The sequence below is a fragment of the Hydra viridissima genome, unplaced genomic scaffold, assembly GCF_058129835.1.
Source record: "Hydra viridissima isolate aposymbiotic clone 2 unplaced genomic scaffold, HvirCarnegie_v1 scaffold_8, whole genome shotgun sequence".
Lineage (NCBI taxonomy): Eukaryota > Metazoa > Cnidaria > Hydrozoa > Anthoathecata > Hydridae > Hydra > Hydra viridissima.
The window spans coordinates 17,978,001-17,998,372 of NW_028324307.1; the positions used below are offsets into that span (position 1 = coordinate 17,978,001).

The 20,372-nt window shown below is 28.4% G+C and overlaps 3 protein-coding genes across 9 annotated transcripts; 2 read left to right on the forward strand and 1 right to left on the reverse strand.

Moving 5' to 3' along the window:
• The first annotated feature begins 641 nt into the window (after positions 1 to 641).
• LOC149885452 (uncharacterized) lies at positions 642 to 2,872 on the forward strand. Its single transcript, XM_090096640.1, has 2 exons — positions 642 to 697; positions 823 to 2,872. Exon 2 carries the CDS (start codon positions 1,072 to 1,074, stop codon positions 2,113 to 2,115), a length of 1,044 nt encoding a protein of 347 aa, XP_089952766.1. The 5' UTR covers positions 642 to 697; positions 823 to 1,071; the 3' UTR covers positions 2,116 to 2,872.
• Positions 2,873 to 5,810: 2,938 nt separating this feature from the next.
• On the reverse strand, positions 5,811 to 8,760 carry LOC145189023 (uncharacterized). Of its 7 annotated transcripts, none has more exons than XM_090096676.1 (3): positions 8,625 to 8,760; positions 8,225 to 8,344; positions 5,811 to 7,824 (listed from the first exon to the last, which is right to left on the reverse strand). In XM_090096676.1, the coding sequence occupies exon 3, from the start codon at positions 7,431 to 7,433 to the stop codon at positions 7,005 to 7,007; it is 429 nt and encodes a 142-aa protein (XP_089952802.1). In that variant the 5' UTR covers positions 7,434 to 7,824; positions 8,225 to 8,344; positions 8,625 to 8,760; the 3' UTR covers positions 5,811 to 7,004. The 7 variants fall into 6 exon arrangements, 5 of the variants coding, with proteins under 5 accessions (XP_089952802.1, XP_089952806.1, XP_089952807.1 ...); XR_016455221.1 differs by lacking the exon at positions 8,625 to 8,760 and having other exon boundaries at positions 5,811 to 6,573; positions 6,737 to 7,824; positions 8,225 to 8,432; XR_016455220.1 differs by lacking the exon at positions 8,625 to 8,760 and having other exon boundaries at positions 5,811 to 6,581; positions 6,737 to 7,824; positions 8,225 to 8,432.
• A 500-nt stretch (positions 8,761 to 9,260) lies between these two features.
• LOC149885453 (uncharacterized) lies at positions 9,261 to 18,819 on the forward strand. Its single transcript, XM_090095891.1, has 6 exons — positions 9,261 to 9,512; positions 12,292 to 12,572; positions 16,414 to 16,626; positions 17,577 to 17,729; positions 17,923 to 18,119; positions 18,442 to 18,819. The coding sequence occupies exons 1-6, from the start codon at positions 9,383 to 9,385 to the stop codon at positions 18,572 to 18,574; spliced, it is 1,107 nt and encodes a 368-aa protein (XP_089952017.1). The 5' UTR covers positions 9,261 to 9,382; the 3' UTR covers positions 18,575 to 18,819.
• The last annotated feature ends 1,553 nt before the right edge of the window (positions 18,820 to 20,372 follow it).

Below are 20,372 nucleotides of genomic sequence, written 5' to 3' on the forward strand. Positions count from 1 at the left end.
CAATAAATGCAGACTACATTCCTAAGATGGAGACAAATATCCGCTGAAATTTAGCCCAAAAAAGTTTAATGATATAATGAAACTTGATTTTGTCAAAGAATTAAGAATAACGTATTGCTACTTGCTTTGAGGATTAGCTCTTTCTACAGAAGGATATCCTAGACTTATTAACAGTAAACGAAATTTAGATCTAGTTATTTCAAACAGATGGCCCCTGTCTTTCTGGAGTAATATTCAAACTCTTTTTAAAGCAGGTTCAAAGGTTATTTTACGTAAAAGTGGCGATAGTTGATTGACTCTTCAAGAAGTTTAAAAGCTATAATTAGAAACGTCGATTTGTTTATGCTTGTTATAGTTATCTGCGAGACAGTAAATTCCCGGTTATTTGAACTGGAACCTTAATGAATTTCCCGCTTATTCAAAGCAATTTTCCTTTCCCGTATATTTTTCTTCACAAACTATCAAACTCAGTTAGGGCCTGTTTAGGGTCTGTTTATATGGACAAGGGCTAGCCCGGAAAACGAGCCAGTTTTAAAATTGCGTTTATATGAATTTTTTGCCAAAAAAAATAAAAAATGATATCGAGGTCAGCCTGGCTTTTTCTAGCAGGGCTGGCCTCTTTATCGGTTAAAAAAATAACTTTAAGGTGGTAGGCCTATGAAAAATAGAGATTTTTGATCAAAAATTGAAAAAATAGGTAATATATTGTATTTATGTAAAAATTTATCCTCTATCTTCTGATATATAACTTGTTTAGGTTTGATCAAACTAAAAGGGTTTAAAATAACTTATATTATCAGCTAGTTTGTTTATTTACCTTAGCAACGCCATAGCAACGAAAGATTAAAACCTTTATTTTACCCAAATTTGATGGTCAAAATGACAAATCTTGTGAAGCTTCTTTTTCCAATTTAATATAGATCTGCGCTGTTTTTGGTCATGCTTTAAAATCACATTTTCTTATAATAATTGTCGTATTGAACTGTATATTGGTTGTGGAATAAAATCATTATTTATGAATTTTTCAACTCTTGATTTAAATCAAACAAGTTGTACTGGTGTATAATTGTAATGTCTTCTGGAAAAAGCAACAAGCAAAATTTTTCACGAAAAAGAAAGAAAAAGCCTCCTTTAAACAAATATTCAAGAATAAATCTTTCAAATATTTCATCAGAAAAAGTTTCATCTTGCATAAGTAAAAAGAGGCTAATTATAGATCAAACTAATCTCAATACCAAGAGTGAAGTAATAAGGCAGGAAGATGATTACTTTTTATTTGTTAATTTCTCTATACTTAAGAGTTTATTTCAACCTTTGTTAGTATGTCCTGAATGTGGCCATAAAAAACTAACTCTCATTGATAACAGAAAGAAGAGAAAGGGATTTGCCCATAATTTAGAACTGTTATGTGAGTCATGCGAATGGTTTAAATCTGTTTATACATCAAAAGAATGCATTAAACAAAACCATGGTCAAGGTCCTAAAATCTACGAAGCAAATGCAAGAGCAGTAATTGGTTTTCGTGAAATTGGTAAAGGTTTTACTGCAATGGAAACATTTTCTCAATGCATGAATATGTTTTCTTTATCTAAAACACCATTCTCTAAACTTAATGACAATGAAATTTATACAGCATATGAGAAGGCTGCTCTTAATAGTATGAAAAAAGCAGCTGAAGAAGCTCAAGACAAAACTTTAAATATTCCAACTAAACAAAGAGTAACAATTGATGGCTCTTGGCAAAGGCGGGGTTTCACATCACTAAATGGTGTTGTAACTGCTGTTGTTAATAACAAAATTATAGACACTAAAGCTTTTTCCAAGCATTGTAAAGGCTGTTCAATGTGGAAAAAACATAGAGGATCACCAGCCTACAACAGATGGAAAGCAGATCACATATGTCACATTAACCATACAAAGTCATCTGGTGCGATGGAAGCAGCTGGTGCGTTGGAAATCTTTTCTCGATCAGTTAAAAAATACAATTTGATTTATCATGAATACCTCGGGGACGGTGATACTTCCTCTTTTAAAGAAGTTGAAGAATCTAACCCATATAAAAGTTATAATATTCAACCAATAAAATTAGAATGCATTGGGCATGTGCAGAAGTGACTTGGTACACGCTTGCGAAAAATTGTACATAAGTATAAAGGAACAAATAAACCCCTACATGGAAAAGGAAATTTGACTAATAGTGCAATTAACTCAATGCAGAATTATTATGGTATTGCAATTAGAAATAACACTAACAGCATTTATGCAATGAAAAAAGCAATAGGAGCAGTTTTGTGGCACAGTACAAATTTTAGTGATAATAGCATTCGTCATTCTATGTGTCCTAGGGATGAATATTCATGGTGCAAGTGGCAACTAGATAAGCTTAAAGGTACAAGTACTCACACAAACAAAATTAACTTGCCTATCTTTATTCATAATATAATAAAACCTATTTTTAAAGATTTATCTGATGACGATTTGCTAAGTAAATGTTTACATGGTCAAACCCAAAATTCAAATGAAGCATTTCATTCAATTTTATGGACTCGATGTCCTAAAAACATTTTTGTAAGTAGAAGAACATTTGAACTTTGTATAAACTCTGCAATAGTTCATTATAATGACGGTGGAGATGGGGTAAAATCTGTTTTAAGTCACTTCGGATTGTTAGGATCATTGACTATTCCAAAACTGATTTTAAAGGACCAAAAGCGAATTGTAAACAAGCGTCGTAAATCAACTTCAATATGCAAAAGGCAAAGAAAAAAACTTAGATCTCTTCATAAAGGATACTTAGATACTGAAAAAACTGATTCATATAGCACTGGTAGCTTTTAAGGAGTGTTTTTAGACGTAATTTTTTGATTTTAAATTTTTGACTCGATTTTTCTCATTTTGAGATTTTTAGTTTTTTTTTAAATTTTAAAACATGATATCTCCAGTTTAAAGTAAGCAATTAAGCTGAAATTTTCAGGATATGTTCTTCATACATGTAGAATTCATTTGTCATAAGATTTTTAAAATTTCTTTTTTTGGGGCGCTACAATGTGGTTTTATCTGCCAGAGTTTTTTTATAAAAATATATATTCAAGTTTAAAAGTCAATATAATCTGAACTAGGAAGGCAAATTTAAAAATCCTATGACAAATGAATTTTATACATATGTAGAACTACCATACCAAATTTGAAGTTTTGATTTATTGTCGTTTTTGAGAAATTGTGTTTTGAAGTTTTCGTTTTTTTCACACTTTTTAATATAATTTCGAGGCAAGCGAGGCACTTTTTTTATATATTTTATTGATTTTATGTTTAATTTCATAATTATTGTTAACAACTGATTAGTTTTATTGTAAATATATCTTTAATACTTGAAAAAATTTTTTCATAGGCCTACCACCTTAAAGATGGCGGCTAGCGACAAAAAAACACATTGCATTTTAATAATGTGTTTAACTGGTATTATAACGCAAATAATGCTTTTTAAAAGCCTAATTGTGTTATATAAGCTTCACAAATTTAAGTTTTATAATTTTTTAAATATTATTCTTTTACGAAAATGTATGGAAAATTTTAGGCTTTCACGGTTTCTTTTCATGAATTTGGTTTCAGAGTTAACCACTTATTTATCTCCTACACCCTTTTTCGCCTAACTCTAGAGCTCTATCAGCAGATAAAAAAGTAGCTAATACTTTATATTACTTAAAAGATACTGGATCTTTGGTAAATTATAAAAGCAAAACAACTAAAATTTTAAGTACACGGAAGTTGCCAGTTTTATTATTAAATTTACTGTTTTACACAGAAGCTTTCAAATTTAAAAAATGTAAGAATTTGTACGCATGCGTACAAATTTTTTTAAGAAAATAACCAGCCCGTTTGCCAAGATCTCGGCAAAAAACAGTGAGACCTCGCTATCCGGGCTAGCTCGTTTATTCATACTAGCAAATAAGTAACCCGTAATACGGGTTATGGTCGGTCTGTTAATTTATAGTGGCTGTTTTCCACAATTTAAAGTTGCAAAACCATAACTATTACCCTTTTAGAAAAACGCCTTCAAATTAAAAAATATGCGGAGGTAAAATAATTTACCAATTATTTAACATTGTTTGAGTGATTTACAACTGAAATAGGTCATATCAGTGTAAGGCAGAACCATTTTCCTCGACATTACTAAGTTCAAAACAATACGTTTTTAGTTACTAACAAAAAATAATATTACTTCCTCATGCTTTCAATTGACGAAAAAGTTAAGCTAAATTCGTGTTATATTTTTATAACATGAACATTAGTTAATAAGATTAATATAAAGCGAACGTAAATTTTACATGAATTAATAATTCTTTGGCATCCCCTTGATACACGTTTCTTTAACAAAGGAAATTGTCTTTAAAACGTTAAACGCACACAACTATATAAATTTATTTAAAATATCTGGCCATTTGACTATAGCTATTTATGGCACTAATCTGACCATTTTTATATATGGCCTCTTTGTTTCAATAATTTTAAGTAAACGGTTATTTGCTACCATTTAATAAAAATTCCTTTTGTTACTCGAAATTTATTTCTCTTTAATAATTTGACACTAATAAAGGACCTTCCTTCCCCGTTTTTGCCTAAATGGTGGTGAGGAGAATAGATTTATCTTTATTAAGAGTTATCAAGTTTTTGATGAAGACCTTCTACCAGAATAATAAAATGTAAAACAATGATTTACATGTATAACAAAATTTTTTCTTTTTAATATATATAACAATTTTTTCTTTTTAATATAAGAATTTTTTCTTTCCTCAAAAGTGTCGCAAATGCAAACTAAGATAATTAGTTTAACACCTTATAAAATTTAAGTAACTCGATATTTGACAAATGCGCTAAACTACAATTATAACCCCCCCCCCCCGTATAAAAAGATCCCCAAAGTTACATACAACAAAATAATTAGGAATAAAATAGAGAAGATTTTTAAAATTGAACTAATTGCATATATTTATATCATTTTAACTGACAAAAATTTACAATAAAAGGTAATCAGGTTTTTTTTTATAAATCGTATAAATGCGTTAATCGTAAATCTTAAAGAAAAAAAAAAAAGGAATTATAATACCATAACAAAAAAAAAAACACCAAAAAACCAAAAAAACCAAAAAAAAAAACACCACATAAAAACTGAAAATCGATTTACCTATTTATAGTAACCTATTTTGACATGGTAGTTAATATAAACATTTATCGAAAATTTAACTATAAAATCTATTTCGAAGTACAAAAGGATTAACAATACAAATATATATATATATATATATATATATATATATATATATATATATATATATATATATATATATATATATATACATATATATATATACATATATATATATATACATACATATATACATAAATCAAATTAAGATATAAATTGCATTTTTAGCATAATGTTGTCTTGGCTTTAAGTAAATAAATAAAAGCAGTAAGTTTCAATAATGAAACCACCTATCATTCATTTTTAACAATAGACACCAACATGAAGGTGTTTATTGTTAAAAATGAAATTGAACACAAAACATCACAACAATAACACATAACAATAGAATATTTACACTCTTGATCCTAAAATCCAACGAAAATAACAAACCAAATTAAAATATGAAAGTCAAAATTAGAAAACTTAAAGTTAATTATATTTATTTTCAAAATTAATTCAAATTTAGAAAATTTAGAAAATCAAAATTAGAAAATTTAAAGTTAATTATATTTATTTTTTTACTATACAAATAACTACATAAAAGTATATTTGTTTTTATGTTCAATATTAGTTAATCAATTACTTCAAACTTAGGACATTTAAACACCCTAGATTTAAAGATCAAGGTTGCATACTCTCTCATACACATTACGCTAAACATTAACAGACATTGTGTTTCCAGAATAATTAAAAAGGCCACACAACACAACCTAGCTCTAAAGCAGTAACACCGCCTGACACTAAATGCTGCCAAGTCACACCTCTGCTATAAATACATCGTTTGGCTGGCAAGATATATATATATATATATATATATATTTATATATATATATATATATTAAAATAATAAATTTATACAAACAAAATGTGCTCACAACTTGCAAACAGTAAATTTTCAAAATAAAAATCTTAAGACTATAAATTAAGAACATTAGAAAATATAACATTATTTGTGTAACACTTTTCACCTACCACACCTTGAATGAGATGTTTACTGATTTTGAAAAACAAACTATTAAATGCTCTCATTCTTGAACATGCAACATATAGTTGACCATGAGAAAAATGTTTTTTTTGAGATATACCCCAACTCTATTAAATGTTTGACCTTGACTTTTATTGATTGTCATTGAATAAGCCAATCTGACAGGAAACTCTTGACATTTCAGAACAAAAGGTAAATTAGAACCTGATGGAGCCAACTGAATTTGAGGAACAAAAACCCGTTTACCACCAGAAACACCTGTCAAATCCTCTGCATCAATATAATTATTTTGAAGAGAAACAAACTTTTATTCGAGTACCATTGCATAACCCAGCTTTGAGATCTAAATATCTAAGTAGCATTATTACACAACCAATTTTAATTTTAAACAATGAGGTGACATATCTGAAGGAAATAAGCAGTTCAAACACTCAACAGGAAAGTCATTTCTTTATTAAGGTCATCAGTATCAATTTGATCAGCACTTACATAAATTTTTACCTTACCCGGCAGACATTCAAGCACTTCTTCATTGATTGATAATGAATCAACATTAGTTGGTGTTAAAATCACGCGTTTAGAATAATCATTTTGATCAGCATCTCCAAAAATCTTTTCAACAATCAATTTTTTTTCTCTAATAATGCACTGGTTTGGTATTTTAGTGCATCTTTTATAAGGATCCTCCTCTTTGACAGGTATTGTTCCATTCCCAAGTTTTAGTAGCCATTGGGAAAATTCACCTTCCCCATCTTGTACTCTTATATTTTCAGTTCATGCAAACTTCTGCACCAATAGCCAATGCAAAGAACATTTTATACACAATTCTACAATCTCAGCTGGTTGGCCTCTTTTCACAACAGGCAGAATTTGCGTAAAGTCACCACCAAAAAGAATGATTTTTCCTTTGAACGGAAAGTTGTTGTTGCAAATATCTTTTAACAACCTATCAATTGCATTTAAGGCATGTTTAGGTATCATGGATGTTTCATCAAGCAAAAACAAACTAACTTGTCTTAAAAAATGCCCGTGAAATGAGTTAGGAGTTACATTCCATGTGCTATTATCCAATATTGGAACAGGAAGTTTGAATAAACCATGCAATGTAGATCCATTTGTAAGAAGAGTTGCTGCTACTAAAGGCTTGTCAGGTTCACAAAAGGTCAAAATAATTGAAAACAACTGTCTAATTTTCTTTGGCATATGTGTTAAAACCGCCTCAGAAAGAGTATTCTACCATTCAGTGTCATCTTGCAACAGACTTTTCAATACTTCACAAAATGTTTCAAGGACAATACCATTAACAGTACGCACATCCTCCCAAGATATTGCTCCTTTTGCTTGCAAAATTAACAGTCTAAGAAAAAACAATTCTCCAGTTGGATTAACTTTATACATTCTTAATATCACCTTATTACCACCTCTTTGTCTAACCTTCCATTTACAATGTTTATCATCAAATATAAAGTGATAAGGAATGTCTACATACAAATAGCAGTGTGCTCTTTCATTTTCAGTATTTAACTTAAACCATGCTGTTAGGTGCGTATCACGTTGAGCTGCACGATCTAAAGCCATTTGTTCTGCTCCTTCTCTAAAATACACTAATTGAGTTTCAGGTAGATGTTTATCAAGTCACAGCACTTTGAAAACATGGAAACAACATAATATAAACATATGTACCAACTATAAGCACAATAAATGTGTTTAAATGTGTATATAAGGTTAAATATATACTTAAACAAATACCTTATATACATACTTAATACAATTATATAGCTCATACTAACACATACACAAACAATAAAAAAACTCTTTACATTATTATAAAAAAAACATTGATAAAACAACTATAAAGCACTTATTACCACATCCACATACATATCAAAAAAACATACATGCAAACAATAAACGTGTGCAAACAAAAGTTTTGAAAATGATGCGTGAAAATTTAAAAAGATACAAAATATATATTTACAAACAATACTCTTTACCTTCTTTTTTTTCTCATAAGAACTGTAATCCTCATAACAAAATTTAACCTTTATATACAATAACATGTGATTTGCCATGTCAGTGTTGACACAAAATTTTAATTTACTTTTCTAAATTTTCTAAAAAAGAACAAAAATAGTTAATATTATAACAGAAATTTCAAAGTAGAAATAATTACTTTATGGAAATAGCATTAGTATAGCTTTAAATAACATCCATACCCTTATTTTCCTTCTAAAAAATAAAATAACAAAAATAAAACTGCTAAAAGAAAAGCTAAAACAAACAAAATACAAACGATTTAAAAAATTAAAATCCTTCCTACTTTTTCTGATAAAAATTTAAATCCTTTCTACTTTATCTAATAAAAATGTATATATAACTATTTTATATACTTACTTCAATTATAATATGGTCTTAACGATTATCATTTATCTAAATATGATTCTTTATGTAAGGAAAAAAGTTTTAACTCGCTTAAGAAATTTTTCTTTAATGGCCGCGTGCATTTAGAGAACGCGCTTTTTCAAAGCCTAGTAACTAATGACGAAACAACGTTAAACATTAAACGTTAAACGTTTCTGTACTAATTATATTAAGATAAACGCAAAATAAAATTAAGTTAAAATATTGATGACATCGATATCTCGGCAAATGAGCCAGCCCGCTTTCCATATAAACAGGCCCTTACTCGAAATTTCGGTTATTCGAAGTAAATTCTTATTCCCCTTAGGAGGTTCGAATAACCGGGAGTTTACTGTAGATCCAATATATTTAATCTTAGAAATCCTAAGTTTGGGGGTTTAAGAAAGTGAAACTCAAAACTTGTCAATTTTTTTGTCAAAATTTTCCTATCTCCGGGAGTATATTGTGAAATAAGAACTTATATTTTTGATGTAATCTTATTTCAAATGTTTGTGGAACTTTAATATTTAATGTAATCTTATTTCAGATGTTTGTACATGAAAAATTTAATTCAAAAATTTAATTCACTTTCTTTTTGAGACTTATGTGACGTCACAAAGCTAAACATATTTGTAAAGCGAAAGTTAATCTTTAGTTTCGTTTGAGTGTTCACAAAATTGATATAGTTTCATTAACATTTCATAATATTTTCTACTCAAACTAGGCATTATTTTCATATTTAAAATATTAAAATGGCATTAATACTAAAGGATAAATTAGATGTTTCTACACCACATGGATCATTACAAATAGAGTTATGCGTTGGTGATATTACCCAGTTGGAGAGATCTTTTGATGCTCTAGTCATTTCTGCTATTAAAGGTTTGTTTTTCTAAATTTTTTATAAGACTTGTTTTTTTTTTTTCAGGGTTTAAATATAGCAAAATCATCGTGAGGCAATTAAATGGTATTAATACACACCATATTTCAGATATATACATAAACATGCATATGTAAATGCATTTACATACGTAAAATTTTCGTAGCCAATTGATTTAGTGCAGTTTAAATTTATAATTTTATTTTTGTTTTTATTTGAAATGCTTTAGTATAACTCAGAACTTTATAAAATATCTGAAGTTTTCTATATTGTTACTAATTTTGTATGTTTTTTAAATATTCTTGAAAACTGGTATTTTCTTTGTAAAAAAAAACAACAACAACAACAATAACAAAATGCAAGTTTTATGAATAAAAATTTATAATGTTATTTATCTGTTAATGCATTATTGGTTTCAAATGCTCAATCAAAAAAGTTAATGATTGTAAAGTGAACAAATCATGAAAATCATTTGTTACTCCTGCCAAAGAAAAACCAAAAAAAAGATTACCTTCAAAATAGAAAAATAGACTTTAAGTTCAACACACAAATATAAGGGTTCTAGTGGTAAAATAGTTAACTGAGTTTTTAAAGATGGCTGTCATTTTTTAAAGATGACTGGTTGTCATTTTTTAGAAAAATAATTATTGGAAATAGATTGGTGAGGTGCTTTTATGATCTCAATATTGGCTCCTGCCAGTTTTTAAATTGCATTTTTGCCACTCCTGCCACATTAAGCCACTGATTGGATTATTTTTAAGGACTAATATTTAAATTACTAATTGTTTTGATTTTTTTAGTGGTGTTAACAAACATTTTGTGGAGATTCGTGGGAAGTAGAAATACTAAGTAATTCTAAAGCATTTACTACAAGTAGCAATTGTTTATCCATAAGATGTTTAATTTTAAGTCAAACTTGACATTAATTTAAATGGAGTTTAATGCTAAACTTAGAAGTTTATTGAGTTGAAAGATAATTTCTAATCTTCTGCAAGAAATTATTTATAAAAAAATATAAAAGTCTTATAAATTTCACTTTGTACTGCTATGAAATAGTTTTATGGTACTAATTTTAAAAGTCAACTAATTCCATCTTTCTCCTGCTGGCTGAACTTGTTAAAATGATCTTTTAGATAAAATCCTCAGTATGATGGAAAATATAACTCATTTTATATTTTGCCTGCACCCTCCATCAATGTTCTTGGATGATTTGATTGGTTCTGTAGGTGAAGTATTAAATTAAAAAGACTCATAATTTTCAGCTAAGTCAAGTATTGTTAAAAAATGATCAGATTTTCATTTGGTCTTTTAATGGTGGATATATGTTTCTTGAAATTGGCACACTTTTTTTTACTTTAAAGTATTGAAGCATATTCTACCAAATGAGTTTTGAATCTGCATATATAGACCTTTGGTGGTTAAAAATAAGTTAAATGTTTTACTTTGCTTTGTATGGTCACAAGCTCTTGATATTTATCATTTAGTTCCTCAAAGTATTTAATATTTTGGTGGTAAACTCAACTACATATATTTTGTTAACTTATTTTCAAAAAAAGAAAAAAGTTTGATAAGGGACAATATCTAACACTAGCATCATGTTGAAAGAAATATTTTTTTGCAAGCTAAGTTCTTGATTGACTAAGAATTTTGTTTCCTATTAACTGATAAAGATCATTTATTAGTAAATATTTGGAATAAATTTTGTAAATCTTTATTTTGTTGTTTTACTTATATTATACAATTTTAAGTTTAAAAATGGAAATTATTTTTGTTTTCTCAGTTTTTGATGAATTTTGAGTTTTTTTTAAACTTCCCTGCTTATCTTTTTGGTAAAATTGCTAAAACAAATTTTATGCAATTATTAACTAATAAAGATCATTTATCAGTAAATATTTGGAATAAATTTTGTAAATCTTTATTTTGTTGTTTTACTTATATTTAACAATTTTAAGTTTAAAAATGGCAATAATTTTTGTTTTCTCAGTTTTTGATGAATTTTGAGCTTTTTTCAAACTTCCCTGTTTATCTTTTTGGTAAAATTGCTAAAACAAATTTTATGAATTTTTTTTTTTACAAAAAAATTACAAATATTTTTTATTTTCAACCCTTTAAGACAATATATTTAGATACTAAAAATAAAATTTAAATACCTAACTACGGCTACTTTGATGACTTCATAACTTCTCACTGGATAACATCCAATATTTAGTTTTCATCAAAAATGATAGACTCACTATGTGTTAAAACTCACCAAATTTGACATTTTGTATCTCGAATACCCATTTGTGTATTGAGCTTTAAAATAAATTCCTGAATAATTTTTCTGGTTTTTAGGCTGTTGGCTTGAATATTTATTTATGTTAGCAAAAAGATTCTTGTTATAAATCATGACTTATTTTAAATTACTTATTAACTTACTTTATTTTAAAAATACTTTGGGTTTAAAGTTTGCAAAAAACTTCCACAGCATTTTTAAAGAAAATTTAAACATTTACTCAGGAAAAAGTTTTTGAGGAATTCGTTTAACAAATAATCTTGCAAAGTTTTACCAAAAACAGAGATAGTGCCTGGGTAAACCTAATTCACTTTGCATGGAATGAGTCATTTACATGATACATTTGAATGGTACCCATTATGTTAAAGTTGACTAGGACCTGTTTGTATGTTACATTTAATGTGCACCATTTGTATGTAACATTTGATTGTGACCCATATGTATGTCACACTTGATTATACTCATTTGCTTAAAAAAGATATAAAAGCTTTCACTTTACATTTCAGATGATTATAGTCCTACACCCACATCTGTTATTGGTGCTTTGCATAACAAATTAAACTTATCTGTTGAAAATCTATCTAAGAATAAAGAAGAGGATCTTCTTAGCCTATTTTCATGCTGGTGGTCAGAAACTCCAAATTTTCTTATGAAAAGTGTTTTATGCTATGAAGGAAACTTCAAAAATCCACCCAGAGCGATTGCAGAAGTGTTTAGATCACTTATTGCATTTTGCAAAAATCAGAATACAACAGTGGTAATGCCACTATTAGCGTCAGGAGATCAGGTTTGTTTTATTTAATGTTTTAATTTTTATTTCACATATTTTGTCCTATTTATTTGAGCATATCCTACTCTTTCGTAAGGAGCAAAACACAAATTAGTGTATATAGACTGTGGCATAAACTTGGATAAACTTGGATAAACTTGGATAAACTTGGATTAATGCACCATGAAAAACATTATTTTATAAAACTATTTAATTTGTTTACAAATTCTAATGTAAAACACACTAAAATTAGTTTACCCTGAGTCCCAGTGGCATGACACCACTCTCACTGCTAATAACACACAGGATCATGGCAGAAGCCTAGCTTTGTGTGCATGATGATGGATCCATAGCCTTTTACTTATCAAGTGTTTTTTTTTCTTCTGTTTAAATTCTGGTCCTGGTTGAAATTCTAATAGTTAGAGAAGAATGTTATTAAGCTGGTAGTTTCATGCTTGAGGCTGCTTAGGAGTACCGTGATTTTTACTTTGTGTAATTCTTTTATGGCGTTGGTAAGGGGCTAACCAATTATCATGAAATAAGACTTCATTGCCTGGTCTTCTGTGACTGTTTTAAAGATGGCTTAGTGGCATAAGTTTGTTTATTTTGCCTTAACTTGCATGTACTTGCCCAGATTTTAGACAATCTGTGAAACACCTTCAGTGACAATTATTATATGTTTAAACCCTCTTAAACAACAGAATTTATAAAGCTGAAATTTGCTGGTTTTTTTCTTATCAGAAGTGCTTGTAGTGCAACTCATAAACATGCTTTCAAAATGCAAATTGCAGAAAAATCTATTGCTAACTCTAACTAAATCTGATAAAAAAAAGCGTATTGCAACACAAAGCCCAATAAGTATCAGCATAATAGTTTTCATAATTTTGATTTGCGCTTTTGCTTAATGATGGACCAAATGTTCTCTATGACAACCTAGAAAAACATTTCTCTGTTTTATTGAAATACTTTTCTTTTTCTTTAAACTTTAGTATTTTGTGTATTTTTGCACAACTTCCCACTTCTCAGTAAGTTTAGTTAAATATCTTTTGTGAAGCTATAAACTTTATACAGTTAGCATATCCTCATCATATTTATTTAATCTAAAAAATCTGATTTCTAAAACTACTAAATTTGCTTTATTTATTCAAAATTCCTCTGATTAAAGCTAAACCCCATAGAGGAGATTGTATCTAAAATTGTGGAGAAAAGAATGAGCTTATTTGAAGCTATCATAAAAACATTTTTCAATTAAACTCACATCAGTGGAGACTAGAAACTAGTAATTTTAAGAGAAAGTATTTTTACAATTTTAATCTGTTGAAAACTTGTTGTAGAAGTAAAAAGACGTAATCCACACTCCACAACTTACTTAATCCACACTCCACAACTTACTTAATCCACACTCTACAACTTACTTAATATATTTGTTTTATTGTTAAAATATTTACCTCTTTGCAAAATTTATAAAATCTTTGTAGCATTCTGGGAAGGGTATTCTGTTGAGTTTTGCAATCCAATAAACCAATGTTTTTTGGATTGAAAGTGTGGATGACTGAAGTTGAAGATTTTCATCATCACATCCTGAGCATTTTAATAATGTTATGAACCTTAGCTACAATTGCAGCAATTTTATGTAGTAGTTGCGAGTACTTAACTACAATTGCAGCTATCTTATATAAAGTTCCAATTCTCTGATAAGTCTACATTTTTACCTTATATTTTTTTTCTTATTATAATCTTCCTCATCAATTACATCATCAGTGAAAACATCAATATTCTTATGTGACTTATAACAAACAAAGAAAGTTACCATATGCAAAAGGCAATGTGAATGGGACTAGTCTTTTTTCCAAATCTCAACATGAGACTAACACCATCAGTAATTGCTGCAACTTTGTAATTGTACAAATTCAATTTTTGAATTTAGAAAACCTTGGCTATGAATAGCTCTCTCAGTTTGGCAAAAACCTTTCCAAATAACTGGAAATCATTTAAATAAAGCAGTTAAAATTCACATAATGATGGATTCTTACCTATGTCAAAACTGATAGAAAAATGACTTCCTTATTTTGTGAATTTTCTGAATTCCTTGCTCAATAATGTTTGGGTTAGGAGGTCTAGAAAAGTTTTTTAAGAAATGAACCCTGCTATTTTGTTGACTTTGTTGCAATGTTCAAGCTTTTAAACTTAAATTCTGTTTTGATCAAAATTTTGCTTTTAATTTAATTGAAATTTAGGCCACCAATTTGAACCAATATCCTTATTAACTTGTAAAGGGGTTTTGTGTCTTTCTTAAAATAGGCATCAGTGCAGGGAGTATTTAATCTTTGCTAGAAAACATTAGACATTCTGACATTAGTCAAATAGCACTATTAAAGCACTGACAAAAGACACATTCTGAAAAGATGTCTCTTATTGATCTTTGAAGGACCTAAATAACTTAAATGTTTAATTTTTAGGCTGTCATAAAATTCTGTGTTGATGTTTGTATGCTATATGAAATCATTTTAAACTAGTTTGTAAGTGGCTGATCCTTTTGGAAAATTTGACTAATAATTTGTGCTTTGCTTGAGACTGGTAGAAGTGGCTTTGCTTGAAAGCAGTAGAGGTGGCTTAGCTTGAAAGTGGTGGAGGTGGAATGACTGAAAGTGGTAGAGATGCTTTGCTTGAAAGTGGTAGTGGTGAGAGTGGTAAACTTTTTGACTAACAAGTTTATTACTCGACACTGTTTCAGTTATGCTATGCAAAAAATGTCCCGTGACATTTGATTGCATAGCATAACTAAATTCTTTTTTTGAAGAATTTTAAAGTTGTATTTTGATATTCAAAGTCTGTCATTTTTGCAAATTTTGATTATTCATGACTTTCATCTCCTGATCAACACAGAAAAGATCTTGTGAAAAGAAAGCTCAAAAAAAAGTTGCTGATTTTGAAGGCATTTTGAAGAATATTTTTGAATGAAATTCATAAAAGCTCAACTTCCCTGCTATGAGGATATTCTCTAAAAGATTTTTAAAAATTTAAAGTATGAACCATGTTTATATTTTTGATGAGCTGCAAATATCACACTTTTCAAAAATGGACCTTTTTAATTAAGCAATACTGAATAAACTTCTAGTATTATTGGCGAACTACAAATAAGAAAACCAAGTTGCTGAGTTGGCATTTTCCTTTCTGAGTATTTTCAAAAGCTAATTTTTCTCAAAATGACCTTGCAATCAGTTAATATGTTTCTTTAGAAAATTGTATCAAGAAGAAACCCACTCCTTTCATAAATGAGATTACTCAGATAAAAACATCTCTTTCTTACCTAGTGACATCGGATTACTCAAAAAGCATGCTTTTGTGGCTTGATGAGAGATGCAAAAGCTCATAACTTGCAAAATTTGCCTAAATATTGCTTAATCTATGACTTGGTTTCACTCTTAAAAGAATCTACAAAAAAACCTGGCAAGGAATCTCTAATAACTTTACAATAACTTTTTGGTTAAAAAATGTCCTCTTACAAATAACTTTTTGGTTAAAAAATGTCCTCTTACAAATAACTTTTTGGTTAAAAAATGTCCTCTTACAAATAACTTTTTGGTTAAAAAATGTCCTCTTACAAATAACTTTTTGGTTAAAAAATGTCCTCTTACAAATAACTTTTTGGTTAAAAAATGTCCTCTTACAAATAACTTTTTGGTTAAAAAATGTCCTCATACAAATAACTTTTTGGTTAAAAAATGTCCTCTTACAAATAACTTTTTGGTTAAAAAAACTTTTTTTTCCTCTTAAATTATGCACAAAGTTTAATCATGTTTACTCACTCATACTTAATATATAAATGTACGTTGTAAACATAACTATTTTTTTTCAGTCCTACAATAAAAATGATATGTTAGAGTTGATTTTTGATGGATCTACACATTGGATGCAAGCTGGTCTTCCATTGAGCTTACTTAGGATTGTTCTGTATGCTCCTAATGTTAACAAGCTTGATGATGCAATAACAAAGTTGTGTGATCATTTTGCTGTACTAAAAAAAAAATTACTCATTCGAAATCCATTAAGACTTTCTCAAGAAAAACTGGTAAGTACTGAATAGTGTTCAATATTAGTGATCGATCGGAACATAGATTTTGCCGGAACCGGAACCAAACCGGTTATAGGTTCTAAATATTCCTAACCGGAACTGGAACCGAAAGTAAATCCGAACAGGAACAGAAACCGAAACCGTAAATAAGTAATTTATTTTTAAAAATTTAGTTCTAATTTAAACAAAAATTAAAGTAATAAAAATAATCCAAATTTTTCATTTTTTTCTAAGTTTTTTCCAAAACCCAAGGCATAGAGAAGCCATTGGATAATCAAAGTGCACATAATCATTTTGGAAGATGAATGTGCATTTTGCCCCTTTGCGCAATAAATTTTACAATGTGCGAAAAAGACGGGGTTTTTTTTCATTTCCATCAGATTTTGAGCTGCAGGAGCCAATTCATCTTTAGGAGATTCAAAATTTTCCATTTGGGCCATGACAATGTATTTAGGCAAATGAGCTGGTGAGATTCAGAATGAGGTATGTCCAGCTCAAATGATAACGATAAAAACATTACAAGATATGAATATTAACTTAAAATTAATTTAAACAAGAAAATTAATTAGTTTTCAAACAAAGCCAAATTTTATTTACACTAATTCTCAAGCTTAACCACTAATTAAAAAATTTTTTTAACTATTTTTATCAAAATGATAATAACGCTATTATGCTAAATAAAGCTCTATAATATATATTTTCGGTAGCATTTTGAACCGGAAATCCGGCCGAAACCGAAATCTTAAAATACCCGGAACCGGAATTTCTGTTCCGGCCAAAATTACGGCCGGATCCGAACCGAATTCCAGTCGATCACTATTCAATACATCTGTTTTTATATATATATATATATATATATATATATATATATATATATATATATATATATATATATATATATATATATATATATATATATATATATCAGTGTCTTTTTTATTCTTCAGGATGATTTTTACATTTATATGTCGTACAGTGATAACGATCAACAGCTTGCAGATGAAATAATTAAGATGTTTGGCACTTTGAATAACAAGATTCGAATTGTAAAGCCTCAAAAAATAAATGAAAATGAATTGTGGCAAGAAAAAATATATAAGGTATACATTATTATAAAACATTCATCCAATTATTGGGTATTAAAAAAAAAGAGTCTAGTTCTAGCACATATAAAAAGAATTCTACTTTCTTCAACTATTTTAAATTTTTACTGAAAATTTGTTATTGGAATCGTGCAAACTTTGTTCAAATTTCGTTCTTATGTTATTTGCTTACATTATTACATTATTGAAGGTTATGAAAAGCTGCGCCCGTGTTGTAGCGTTGCTTAGTCCTCATTATTTACAAGATTCTTCTTGCATTGAACAATATAACATTGCACTGTGCTGTTCAAGGAGTAAGAATAACAATGGTTACTTGGTTCCATTGTATGTTTCGCAGATCTCCAGTTTACCAAAATATATGGGTTTAGTTCAATATGTTGATTGCAGGTAAATTTTATCCTAAGGGTCTATTGAATTGCTGTTTCTTTTTCTAATTGCGCCATTAGCCTTTGAAATCTTTTTTTTTTTTGCGCGCGCGAGAAGAATTCAACTTTTTATGACGTGATTGCAAATTAATTTTATTTTATTTAGAGTATTATTTAACAAACGTCTGCGTTACGGGACATTTTTAAAAACGAAGCAATATTCGAAATCTTTTATTCATTTTGAAATATTATAGAAAATTTAAAATAGTTTTTTTATTATATAGCATAAAAATTTCAGAACTAAGTTGCTTGTTGACCAACCTGTTTCCTTGAATCCTGTTTAGACCATCAAGTATTGACTTAGTTAAGAGCGCATGCAAAAATGTGTCTGACTCGATGTTTCCGACTGTTTCCACCGAAACTAGAAGTGTTGGTGAACCTGTCGAGAACGATGAGATATCAGAGGACGCAACATAATCCATCCAAAGTTAAGAAGCTGCCCAAGAAAAAAACTCATCCAAAACGCAAACAAAACGAGCGATTGCGCCACCATTCTCCAACATTTTGCAAAAGATTAAAAAAATCTTGTATTGGTTTGCATATTAAGCTCCAAGTTATTTTTTAATGGAAAATATTTATAAGTTCTTAAAAAGTTTTTATAAAGTAATGTTTAAATTACAACGCGCCTTAAAAAATTTGCAGCTTTTTGAAAAAATTTACTTTTATGAAACAACAAATAAATCCAAATAAAATATTTTTTAAATGACAGCTTTGGTTACAAACAATTCAAACAATTAAATAAACAAAATAAATGTTGCTTTATTTTTATTTATCCAAGTATTTATAAAGTGAATGAGTAATAGCTAAACTTTTCTCACATGATATTTAAATACGTTTCTCACGTGATATTTAATTACGTTTTTAAATGTTGTGTTTAAGCAACGGTTCAAAATATAAATTCAAAAATTATTTTAACTTTCTTGAACATGAAACCTGAATTTAGAATATGATTTTTTTTAAACTTTTTTTCTATGGAATCCCAATAACAAGTAATTTTAATTTTTAGAGTTTTAAATTATTTTTCCTACCAGGAATTTTTTGTGGAACCAAAAGATCTCGTCTCTCAGGCTTTTTTTGAGGGACATAATCCCCCCCTCCCCTTTATTTAAAACAGAAATCCTTGAGAAAAGTATTTTTTTCGTTTTTTTGTTCAAATAAATTTAATCAAATCTTGCTAATATATGAAATACTAACATTTTAATCATTTGATCAGTTTATTATTAACGGAAAAGTTTGATATTGACGGATATTTTTAAAATCTCAATTATTTTCTTTATTTTATTTTTCCACTAGTAGAAACCCAATATACTATGTTAATTCATGACGACGCCTCGTTTCTGAAGTATTAGGAAAATAATGAATTTAAAATATCTTGCTGTTGGTTGTTGGATGATTTCACTTACATTTTAGGTTTTGTTTTGTTTTTTTTCGCAAAACAAATTTTTATTTTCATATAAAAAATTTCTCTTTTGAAAGTTAATACTTATGCCTCATGTTTTGTTCCATTGAAAAATTTTCTTTGAAATATCAAAAGAGAAACGTTTATATAAAAAAAAATATCAAAAAAAAAAAGTTCCATCGAAGATGGAACTTTTTATTCTTGTAACTGAAAATAGATTTACATTATTATTATTATTATTATTATTTTAATTTTCAGACTTTTACTTAGCCAAACTAATTCTGATAAGATGTGATTTGCATGTTTTGAGAAAAATTGATGATTTAAACAGACAAAAATGAAAGGTTATTAAGTACAAGACAGGGGATCGAGTTATTTGAGCAATATTTGTCTGGGTTTTCAAATTTTTATAAAACTCTAATTTCAGCTGCCGTTGAAATTAAAACATTTAAGGGCACCAGTTACATCCTTAAAAGTGGTCTTTAACAGAACTAGAAATTGGTAAGTTCAAATTTTCCTCAAAAACTTTACACTGTTCTCCAAATCTAACCATAATATTATTAGGTGTAAATTAAGAATTTAAAAATTGAATACAACTTTTCAACTTTGCCAAAAATCTATTTAATTTTGAAATGTTCAATATATTTTGACTGTAGACAAATTTGTAAGCATTATTCCAAATTCTCCCGAGGGCACACAAAAAATTGCGGGCTCTAAATAGTGCAAAAATAGAAAGAACACTTAATATCAACATGCAATACATCAAAACTATTGTTTTTAGAGTCAAGGGATTCTAATAGATAGAAATTAGGCTTG

Coding starts and splice junctions, on each gene's coding strand:
- LOC145189023 (XM_090096676.1), bottom strand. CDS start 7,433: ATGCCAAAGAAAATTAGACAGTTGTTTTCAATTATTTTGACCTTTTGT.
- LOC149885452 (XM_090096640.1), top strand. CDS start 1,072: ATGTCTTCTGGAAAAAGCAACAAGCAAAATTTTTCACGAAAAAGAAAG.
- LOC149885453 (XM_090095891.1), top strand. CDS start 9,383: ATGGCATTAATACTAAAGGATAAATTAGATGTTTCTACACCACATGGA. Junction 16,627..17,576: donor GACTTTCTCAAGAAAAACTG/GTAAGTACTGAA, acceptor TTTATTCTTCAG/GATGATTTTTACATTTATAT. Junction 18,120..18,441: donor GTTCAATATGTTGATTGCAG/GTAAATTTTATC, acceptor AATCCTGTTTAG/ACCATCAAGTATTGACTTAG.